At 39.5% G+C, this 12,127-nt stretch overlaps 1 protein-coding gene across 1 annotated transcript in view; it reads right to left on the bottom strand.

Annotated features, from left to right (window-relative positions):
* Positions 1-5,923, bottom strand: part of Remo (Remoulade) — a 66,888-nt gene extending 60,965 nt beyond the window's left edge. Inside the window, exons 1-2 of the mRNA XM_065237997.1 lie at positions 5,744-5,923; positions 5,613-5,686 (exon numbers count right to left, since the gene is read on the bottom strand). Coding sequence (XP_065094069.1) covers positions 5,613-5,686; positions 5,744-5,848 — 179 coding nt within the window. The 5' untranslated portion in view covers positions 5,849-5,923. The remainder of the gene's footprint in view (positions 1-5,612; positions 5,687-5,743) is intronic.
* Between the last annotated feature and the right edge of the window lie 6,204 nt (positions 5,924-12,127).

The raw sequence follows: 12,127 nt of genomic DNA on the forward strand, positions 1-12,127 counted from the left end.
AACGAAAAACTATAGCAAATTTCCGATGCGCGAAACGAGGCAATCAGACGTAGAAACACTATTAAATACACAAAAGTACGGTAGCAGAGTGTAATGCAACAAGAGATACTGACGATTTCGTACGCTAAGTACGGTAGCAGTAGTGCAGCGACAGATACAAAACAAAAAATGTAAATAAAATGAAGATTGACACCACTGTTCCACGGGACGACACTTTTAATCTACAATTTCTCAACTTATCCACAAAGCTACACGAAATCCTACACTTCACAGAGGTACACCAAACGAACTCGCACTCTATAACACAAAACACTACTAAAACAGTTCAAATTTACACGGGTAAAACGACGATTTGTCACCAGCGGGTTTACGTTTTCAACTATTTGAGTGAAGCTCTATATTGTGATATGTAGATACGTGAGAAGTGGTATAGAACGATTCTAGATAAACATTATTTTTGTTTTCCTAGCAAACAGTTTATCCTCCAGGCATACGTTTTACCAATAAAATTACAACATTTAACATCAATGAACACTGACAACACTGCCGACGCGCCGCGGTTGAATTTTTCGCTCCCGACTTTTCGCGTATTTCCGTGTTATTTCCGTGTCCGTAAGTCTCTGTTCCTGTTCCGGAAGCTCGGCTGGTGGTTCCAGATCAACGAGAAAGTGGAATTTAGTAATTTTTATCCACATCTAGTGAGAAATTCCCGGTATTTGTTTCGGACGAAAAGTTCGTTATCCGCGTCGTGCGCGTAGAAGCCAGAACCTTCTGTTGTGTTTGTGTTTGTGAATACTGCTATGCAGCAGTAAATTGATTGAGTGTGTTAGCGTTGTGGTGCGATCATGAAGGAAGAAGTTTGCGGCATCTGTAAGCAAGATGAGCCTCCGAAGAAGAAGACTGGAGCGAAGAAGAAGAAAACCAGTGATGAAATTGGATGGATCGGCTGTGACTCCTGTAATAAGTGGTTCCATACTGTATGTGTGCGGATCAATCCGGCCCTCCTAGCCGTCGTAACAGAGCATATCTATCTATGCGAGAAGTGTTCGATTATCGGATCGCTGTTGCCCAAAGCCCAACAGACCAGTTCCACTGAAAAGTGTGAAGAGGCTCAGAAGAGAATCGACGAACTCAGCATGGAATTAAGGAAGCTGCAATCCGATCTGCAGCTGCTTCAATCTAATATGAAAAAACAGATAGACCGCGTCCAAAACAAGCTGCAAACGATCGACCAGTTGGAGAGCAGGAGAACATCTTGCAGCACTCTAGTTGGGAACATTGAGGAGAAGTTAGAATTAATCCAAACAGGTGCGAAACTCGCTAACACCTGTTCACAAAGTGTGAACTGCTGTCGGATAGCCATTAACAAGGTTCCTTTTCGCCCTGGCGAGAACGTTCGTTCCATTGTAGAGGATTTCCTCTGCTTCCTCGGCATTAAAGAACATATGTCGCACGTAACCGCTTGCTTCCGACTTCCAGTAAAGCCTTCCAAATGGACTGACCAAAGCCTCACCCCCACGGTGCTTGTCGCTTTCAATAGCAGAGAGATAAGATCGCTAGTTCTCAAACGCTACTTCGAAAAGCACAAAGACGCCAAGTTATGCAACCTTAAATCCGCAGCCCCACTAGAATATCGCTTCACAGTAAATGAAATGCTCTCCATTCAAGCTTTCCGCATCCGCAACCTGGCCCTGAGGCTGAAGCAAAAGAAAATAGTGCAGTCCATTTTCGTCCGAAACGATAAGATATCTGTGCGGCTGGCCGGACAGAAGCGTTATGTTCCAATAATGGACTGCAACGAATTGCTCAAGCTAACTGGGACTGATGCCAGCATAGATGAGTCCTCAGTGTTTTTCGACGCCTTGTCTGCAGACGTATCATCCCAACAATGACCAACCACCACACGCTAACCTTTCTCAAAATACGAATATCTCCAACAAATATGCCGAACAATAACATCTCTAATCTACGACTTGGACATCTAAACGTACGAGGACTTGAAAGCCACATCGACGAGCTCAAACTACTGCTTCACAGGACGGAATACCACTTCTTCGCAGTCACGGAAACGAAACTAAAATCCTCTGCACCTGTTGGACCAGTCCGTGTACCAGCTTACAACTTCGTGAAACATTCATTACCATCCAACAGAGGCCGTGGAAGCAAATCCTGTGGAGGAATCGGGATTTACGTGTTGAAAGATCTGACGGCAACCCCAGTACTCAAATCTACATACGATCCAGACGTGTTTCTAGCGCAAAGGGTCGAGTATCTCGTCGTTAAGGTAAAAATCAACGATCTCAACATTAGAATCGTCACCATCTACAATCCCTCCGTTTCGAACCCGCATTTTGCACGAGAGTACGAGAAGCTCCTTTTCGATGTCCAGGATTTCACCTTCGACCGAATCTTCGTTGCCGGAGACTTTAACATCAACGTCACTGCTCAACAGTCATCAGGAAATCTGAGATCGCTCATCCGTATTCACGATGCCTTCCACCTTACCATCCTACCAACACCACCCACAAGAATAGCAGAAAGAAGTTCAACGACAATCGATCTACTCATCACAGACAGTCCTGAATCTATACGTACAGCTAAGACAAAATCCTCGAGCTTCTCAGATCATGAGATCATCTTCTTGATCTCCGACGTTAAAGTTAGAAAAGCAGCACCTCAGCGTATTATGGTCAGAAATTTCCGTAATGTTGATGTTGTTGCACTTCAGGCAGACTTTCAAACAATGGACTTCAGAGAGGCACTCAACACCGACGACGTTAACACTAAAGCACAGACAATAACAACCAAACTGCAAAACCTAATGGACAGACATGCTCCTGAACGTGAAATTGTTGTAAAAGATGCACGTGCGCCATGGATTACAACAGAAATTGAAAGGGCGATTGCCGTGAGAGACCTAGCACACACACTCTACACGCGAAATCCCAACAGGAGAAGGAACGACAATCAGTGGAACGACTTCGTACGAAAACGCAGTAAGGCAGCATCGTTGATCTCAGCAGCAAAGAAGCGATACGGGGAAACGCATTTTGCACACAACCTCCCTGCAAAAAAGCTTTGGAGCAACCTCCGGCGTGAGGGTGTGCATAACAACGCCAAGAAGAACGTTGCCGCTGAACATGCTGATCCTGATGAGATGAACCGTTTCTTCTGCGAGGGACATCGACTGCTTGTGACTGACAATAGAGCAGAAGTTGAACCGGCGCACCGTACCGCTACGGACCGTGGTGGGATGCAGTTCGAATTCCGAAGGACTACAGCCAACGAAGTGTCACGCAAGATTATGGAAGTTCAAACCAATGCTGCAGGTTCAGATGGAATCCCTATCTCATTCGTTAAGATGTTGGTCCCGTTTGTACTGCTTGTAATGGTTCACCTGTACAATGCGGTGATTGATGCCAGATCGTTCCCTGCCGTCTGGAAAAAAGTTCTCATCACGCCCATACCAAAGGTAACAAATCCGACTGAACCTAAACACTTTCGGCCAATTAGTGTTCTCCCTGCCATCTCCAAGATTCTCGAGAAGATCCTGCTCGACCAAATTGTTGGGCACGTGGAAGCGGACGATCGCAGGTTGCTTGCATCGAACCAACCAGGATACAGAAAGGGCCATAGCACAACAACAGCTTTGGCAAAAGTGACGCACGATATTTATGACCATTTCGACAACGAGCAGTGTACAGTTATGGTCCTGGTTGACTTTTCGTTGGCCTTCAACTGTGTTGATCATCGCAAATTACAGAGAAAACTTCGAGAGGAATTTTCTTTCACCGACAATGCATGCGACCTTATCTCTTCTTTCCTCGATCATCGCACCCAGGCGGTACGGATAGGAAATGTGATGTCCTCCCAGAGATCGGTGATAGATGGTACACCCCAGGGCTCGTGCTTGAGCGCTTTGCTATTTAGCCTCTACATCAATAGCCTTCCCCGTGGACAAAGATGCAGTTATCAGCTCTACGCTGATGACCTACAGATCTACATTTCTGGTGCCATCCAAAACGTAGACCAACTCGTCGAAGCCATAAACAACGATCTGGAAAGCATAGAGCGATGGGCCAGGCAGAACTCTCTTTTCCCCAACCCGAAGAAGACGCAAGCAATTATTTTTTGCAAAGAAGGAGCGGTAGAACCAACCGCGGAGAACTTGCCCCGTAACGTGGGTAGATCACCTTTTCGTGGTACGTTACGGGATGTAAGATCTACCACCGATTCCTAGTCCTGACTTCTTCAAACTAGGGGAACAGGATTTTTCAGTAATCAAAGGAACACATCTTAGTCCTTGTTACTTTTTATGCCTTGTTGATAGTGATAAGTCCTCGGGTTGCCTGGACCGAGGATGATCTTGAAACAAGGAAAAAATGAGTTAGTTAGTCTTCACCTATGTGATTCCTAATCTTCTAATCATTGTTCCCTAGTTTGAAGTGGTTAAGACTAGGGTTCTGATGCATGGTCATTATCGGTGTCAAAGTTTGTTTTTGTTGTTAAGGAATCCAATTTTGACTGACAAAGGGGCGCGCCTTTGGAGGGTGTTCCAACTCCGAAGGGTATAAATAGCGGAACCTTTCAGTTAGAATCGATTCCTTGCGATGAAGGCAAGAATGACAACTGTATCAAAACCGAATACTTCATCATTTCTCAATAGTGATGGAGTAATACAACATGCACTAAACTAAGGACACGGGATATACTACAATAGATCAAATTACTGGTCGCAGTGGTGTTATGTCCCGAACAGATAAAAAAAAAAAAACGCGGAGAACACATTATTTTGTCTGACAACGTAGTGAATCTTGGTCTAAGGATGGATCGCAACCTGAAGTGGAATGGACATGTGAACGACATAACGGCCAAAGTTTTTGGAACGTTGCGGACACTCCGAAGATTCGCTCCAGTTTTGTCAGTTCAAACCCGAATAAAGCTGGTGCAAGCAGTGGTCGTGCCGTTTTTCACCTACTGTGACGTCACTTACTATCCTGGACTGTCATCAGCGCTCCGTGATCAACTAAACCGTTGTTTCAAGGCAGCAGTTCGCTTTGTCTATGGCCTCAGACGCAGAGAATCCACTGCTGCTGTAAGGAACTCTATTTTGGGACACGACCTGGACACAAATTACCGGAATAGAATCAGCTGTTTTATTCGCCAAGGGTACGCAGGAACTTTCCCACCTTATCTGCAGCAACACCTGAGAAGAGGACAGCTTGAGCGGGCCCGCTGCTTTGCGATTCCCCATCACACCACATCGAAGAAGAAGAGTGTGATGATCGCAGGTGCAATCATCTGGAACCAGCTCCCTCTAGCAACACGACAACATACAACGATCAGCGCATTCAAGACAGCGCTCTCAACAGGATCTCAAACCTAGTTTAAGAATTACATACCTACTAAGAAAGCTACTTCCACTAATGACTTATTGTTCTCCTTTAGTTAAAAATCAAATGTTGTGTTTTCCTTGACCTGAGCAATGGTGTAACCGACAGGCTAACGTTACGATAATAAATTACAATTACAATCATTTAGGACCGGTATCAATTTAATCTTAGTTTAAATTTGTACTCTTCAAAGAACATATACAAACAATAAAAACTTACATGTGAATCAATTCCTCTGCTGTATCCGTAAAGTCCACTTCCTTCAAATCGTAAATTTGATTCTGGCATTGTACCTACAAACGTTTTAAGTGTTAAAAATTGATGCTACATCTATGCTTCTGTTTACCAACTTTGAATCCATCCAGCCCTTCTGTACATACACATTTCGATGGGCAGTTGAACTGGCTAAATGCAAATTGTATCAGCCAAATAAAAGCAACAGTCCAGCCAAACATGTTGATATTAAATTTTGCTATTTAAAAACTGAGAAATTTTAATTATGGACAATAAATGTAAGAAAATAACAAGCGTCCTTTTTTTCATTTTTGACATTTTCTTTGTTTTCCACTGTCACTCTTGTACTACCCATAATCGCATATAAGTCTTATAGACCTTCTTGACGTTTAATCGTCTTTCTCTATCTAGCACACATGGATGAACGGTTTGTTTTCCCACTAATCTGTTTCCCTCTTGCTCGCACTCGTTCGATTTAAATGGTACAGTAGTGTGCGCCAATTAAACGTCAAAAAGCTCTACACAGAAAAACAAAACTACCCACCGCTTGAGTTTTTTGAACTCAAATTTGAGTTATTTGACCTCAGCCCGTTTCATTTTCTCACGCTATTGTTGTCAAAAATAGAACGAAAGATTCGACTCAACCGTCTAGTTCCGTACGAGAAGCCAAAATTGAGTAATATGCTATATACCCAAATTTGAGTTATTTGAACTTAATTTTGGGTAGAAAAAATTGAAAATAACTTAGCGATGGGTAATTTTTTTTGCCGTGCTTAAATGCAACTACTTTGAGCCGGTTTACCCAAATTTGGCTTATACACGCTAACTTGAAAGTACCCATTAATGGGTAAAAAAGACCCATTTCTAAGAAAAGTGGCTTAACTCATTAAATGAGTAAACCCAATATTACTCATTAATGAGTATTTGATACATACTTCAAAAAATGGGTACTTTTTAGCTTTCATGTTCTTACTGGAGATGAATAAAAAATACCCATTTTATCAACAAAATTATTTTATGGGCTTCCTGCCGTAAATAATTTAACCAAATATTAAAAGTAGTCAAAAGAAAAAAAAATAATAATCTTTTATATTGCTCTAAAATATAATAAAATATGTGTTACAGATTGTAACCTGCCACCCTTTAAACGAGAAAAGGTTGTTCCGGCCTCGGTTCCGGCTGTTCCGATTTCAACCTTCGTCACCGTCTTCCATTGCCAAACCATCCTGATATTCGATTAAATTCCACTGGTTCCACGGCTACCCAGTAAAATTAGCACTCATTCGCCAGTCTCCACTAATCGAAGCTAAAGGCAATCTCCTTTACTTTCACTTCGCTAACCTGAAACGGAACTGAGAACGGAACACATCACACTTCTAGTTTGATTTCTAGCTCTTACCTCGTGAAAATCACCTCGGTTTGCTTGGTGAGACTTCTATCCGGCGCACTATTTTCACCCGAATTAATACCGGCCAGATGGAATCTGCTAGCACAATCAAACTACCGTTCGAGTTTCCTTCGCGTATCCTCTTGAGCCGTGACTTTTTTCTACATGTTTCCAAAATGCAAAATAACAATAATGTGTTTACTCATTTTTATTGCATGAAGTCATTTTTTAAAGTGAATAAAAAGTAACCATTTTTCATTTTTGGAAAATACCCATTTTTTGACAACATAGTATGGATTCCAAAAAAGAGTTAAAGATACTCATTAAATGGGTACTTTCAAGTTAGCGTGTATCGTACGCAACATGGGAGATGAGTGAAAAGAACTTAATTTTGGGTTGTTTTGAATTTCTGTGTACACAGAGAAAAAAAAGTACCCTAAATTTAAGTTCTTTTTACTTAATTTTGGGTAATTTAGAATTTTGCATCCCACTCTCACTTTTTGTTGTTGTCAAAAACGGAACGGGAGATTCGATTTTCTCGTGAATATCGTTCAATAAGCTATTAGTGAGTATATGAGATATTCTCTAATTTGAGTAAATTGAACTTAATTTTGGGTAGAAAATACTCATGAGTAAGTAATTATTTTGGCCGTAGTCAAATGTAAACTACTATAAGCGGTTTACTCAAAATTAGCTTATTGAACGGAACATGGGAGCCCGAAAAAAAATAACAACAAAAATACATTAAAAAACAATGTAACAATAAGACGAAAATTATTGTCTTAACAATGATTTATATTGTTACGTCTACAATAAATTTACCTTGATTTATGTTGTACAAAACAATAAATTTCATGGTAAATGGAAAATTTACAATAAAAAAGGGGGGTTGTTAAGTATCTTAACAATGAAATTTTCGTGATTTTCCCATATAATTTTTTTTCAATAACATTATATATTATTGTTATTTTACTGTTGGTTGGTGAATTTATTGATTAAAAAAAAATAACAGTGTACTTTAGAGTGTATGTGTTGGCTTGACAGATCTACTTTATCGACTTTAAAAATAAATCGAAAAAATAAAACATTGCCGCGGGAAGGGAAGGGGGGGGGGGGGGTATGTCTGTTACGGGTGGTCCTTTTTTTTACTGGTTATGGATCGAGATTCGATCCGGAACTTGTGAGAAATGCAGGCCAACTCCCCTGCGCTCGATATCTCTAGGTCACGTCTCCTTGGTGGTTGATCTTCGTTGATAAGTTAATGCATTCGACTGGAGAGAATCGCCCATGAAATATGCTTCCACCTGAGAGTTCCTTCCTGACATCTTCAAGTGGTGGAATTTTTTATTATTATTGTATGATTATTGACTGCACGGAAAAGGTCTCCATTAAGCTTTAGAGAGGGTCTAGGATAAGATATGAGCAGACGCGGACTGCCTGGTTTTGAGCCAAACGAACTGTCAAAGCCAGAGCCATACGTGCAGCGCCTACCTTAATTACATTGGCAGTGTTGCTGACCCTCGCATAGTATGCATGCTTCAATCAGATTTATTTTTATTGTTCGTGAAGTAACCCACAATGAAAATACACCAATATTTAATGTAACAACAATTTTTATTGTAATAGAATTGTTCATTATTGTTCATGATCGAATCATGTTAACAATAAAATAAATGAAAAATACGATAAAAATCATTGTAACAACATTTTATTATGTAAATTCATTGTACAGCTAGGTAGCAGTTTTGCCGTTTTCGGAAGAGTACAACATTATAACAATCATTTTTATTGTCGACAATAAATATTAATGTTAGAGCATTGTTTCCACTGAAAATTTCACTGTAATTTTTTTTTTCGGGAGATGAGTGAAAAGAACTTAATTTTGGGTAATTTTTTGGTTCCGTGTATGCACGGTTAGAAAAAAGTACCCAAAATTAAGTTCTTTTCACTCATCTCGGCACATTTGTACATTTCACTAACACCAATAAGCCCTTTGGCCCAGACCTTGTATAAACGTCATTGGACGTATATAATCTCAACATTTAGCAGACTATAGCTGTCAAATTTTCTTTTGGGAAAAATTTAAAAAATTTCCCAAAAGAAAATTTGACAGCTATAGTCTGCTAAATGTTGAGATTATACACTGTAACTGGAAAGTACCCATTAATGGGTGAAAAAGTGCCCATTTCGAAGTAAAGTAGATAAACTCATTTAATGGGTAAAACGTCTTTACCCATTAATGGGTAAAGACCTTGTACGTCAAATCATGGGGTACTTTTTACCCATTTTTAAATAATAATTGGCTTTATAAAATGGGTACAAAGTACCCAATTTTGAAATCCTTAAACCAGGATTTTTCTTTTAGAATTTGTATGATTTATGGATCATTGAAAGAGCCACAATGAATAGTTAAGAATACAAAACGTTATTTATATTTTTATCTTTATTTCACTATTTTCCATCCAGCGGTCTTTCCATCGTTCGTGCAAGAAATGTTGCTCCCAAAGCTCTCCTGGGATCTCCTTGCTGATTCGGCTAGTTCTGTCCCTGCAAGTTTCAGATTGATTTTTAGATGTGGGCAGAAAGAAATAAAATAAGAAATACCTACTTTTCAAACGAGCAATTTCCATTCGACATCGTTAAGACATTTTGCGACTGAAGCGAGGACTGGAAGATGTTATCTAAGTTGCTTTTCACCCATTAATGAGTAAAAAAGTACTCATTATTCTCGCCCGAAGCGCTCTGAGAAATGGGTAAAAGAGTACCCATTATTTGAAATTGAACTTCAACCATTATTTGACAGCCTCATATAGTCATCAAAAATGGGTCCTTTTTACCCATTAATGGGTACATGGCAGTTGCAGTGTATGTTTTAATTATCTACACTCTAACTTGAAAGTACCCATTAATGGTTGAAAAAGACCCATTTTGAAGAAAAGTGGCTTAACTCATTAAATGAGTAAATTTTTTACCCATTAATGAGTATCTGTTACCCATTTATGAGTAATTGTTAATCATTAATGGGTAACAGATACTCATTAATGGGTAGAATTGTTTAATCATTAATGAGTTAAGCCACTTTTCTTCAAAATGGGTCTTTTTTAAACTCATTAATGAGTACTTTCAAGTTAGAGTGTACACGGTGTTTCGTGAAAACCCATTTATGGGTAAAAAAATACCCATTTTCAAACCATGTATGCAGCTGTCAAAAAATGGGGGAATTTGGAAATCATAAAATGGGTGAAAAAATACCCATTTGAAGAATCAGTTCACGATTGCATAATGGGTATATTTTTTACCCACTAATGGGTGAAAAAACACTTGGAAATTTTATCGTTTCATTCCGTCACCGACCATTGGGAATGCAAACAGTTACTGTCCGCTTTTTTTTTTTTTAGCAAAAATGGACGATCTCCGGAAAAGGTTAGATACCGAATCATTGGAGAGACTTAAACGCAGTACAGACTGGAGAGTTATAACATGTTATAACGGTTGTCAAATAATTGCAACACAGAAACCACCATCAAGATAGCGCTATAACATGTTATAACCAACAATCAATACGAAACTAACGATTTTAAATTGGCTCACCACTTTAGTAGCCTATTGGTCCCAAGCAAACGATTAACGTACCCTATTCTAGTTGAAATTCTATTACTACACTATGTTTGTTTTAATTCGCTATGAAAGTTTGACAGATAACATCAGGGGTGTGTGGATTCATGCAGAACATGCAGGGGTGAGTGAAATAGCTTGGGACCGTTGTTCTGGTACTGAGTGAGCCAAAAATAATAATGATTTTCTTCGGGACCCAGTGGTCTTAGAGTTACCTCTATGTTATAACTCTGTAGCCTGAACGTACTATCAACAATCAATACGAAACTAACGATTTTAAATTGGCTCACCACTTTAGTAGCCTATTGGTCCCAAGCAAACGATTAACGTACCCTATTCTAGTTGAAATTCTATTACTACACTATGTTTGTTTTGATTCGCTATGAAAGTTTGACAGATAACATCAGGGGTGTGTGGATTCATGCAGAACATGCAGGGGTGAGTGAAATAGCTTGGGACTGCTTGGGACCGTTGTTCTGGTACTGAGTGAGCCAAAAATAATAATGATTTTCTTCGGGACCCAGTGGTCTTAGAGTTACCTCTATGGTACTATTACGGATAGAGTGTACCTCATTAGGCATAAATACGTTAGGCATACGGACGTTAGGCATACGGACGTTAGGCATAATGGACGTTAGGCATAAAGTCATTAGGCATAATGGACGTTAGGCATAATATACGTTAGGCATAATGGACGTTAGGCATAAAATACCTTGCTGCTGTGCAACTCTAGAAACCTGCTTAACCTGTAAACCTGTAAGCAGTGCTTATATTAGGCTTAGCGTTGAATAAAAATTGATACAAGTTAAACAAACATAGTTTATTTAATAAGCACAGTTTGGAATCCATTATTTATCAAATCATAAGTGACGTATCTACATATTTACTTAGATCCATGATTAGTAGCGATAGTGGTTAAGTAATCTTACAATGAAAACTCAGCTTAGTTTTGAACTATATCTTGAAATCAATCGCATCTAGAAATAAAAAAAATCACACATTTGTTGTAATATATTCTTACACACATATTGCAAAAGTCAAAGAAGAAAAGGTTTTCCTCAAAGAACAGCTCATGAAATAAAGAATGGTGAATTCTGTGATTTATCATTCAATAACAAAAAAACAGCCAAGGTTCAATAAAATATGATGCCAAAGAACAGCTCATGAAATCAAGAATGGTTAATTCTGTGGTTTTTCATTCAATAACAAAAAAACATACCTGATGCTTCCAGGATTTCCTGCCATACTTTTCGATACAACGATTCTGATTTTGTTGTCATCAGAATGAAAACTAGCGGAATCGTCTGCTGATGTGAGGGACCGATACTTCCATGAACAGTGACGAGTTGCCGAAACAAACAAGGAAATGTGGCAAACGTACCATCTGTAACCCAATTCTTTGCCTGACCAAGACGTCGTTGATTAGTTCCAAAAATTAAGGCTCTTTCATTATTGTCACCGAAGTCAGCTATCAATAGACGGTCTCCATTATCATCCT

The sequence above is a fragment of the Ochlerotatus camptorhynchus genome, unplaced genomic scaffold (genome assembly GCF_037179485.1).
Source record: "Ochlerotatus camptorhynchus isolate MF236.1 unplaced genomic scaffold, CSIRO-AGI_Acam_v1.1 ptg000676l, whole genome shotgun sequence".
NCBI classification, from domain to species: Eukaryota; Metazoa; Arthropoda; class Insecta; order Diptera; family Culicidae; genus Ochlerotatus; species Ochlerotatus camptorhynchus.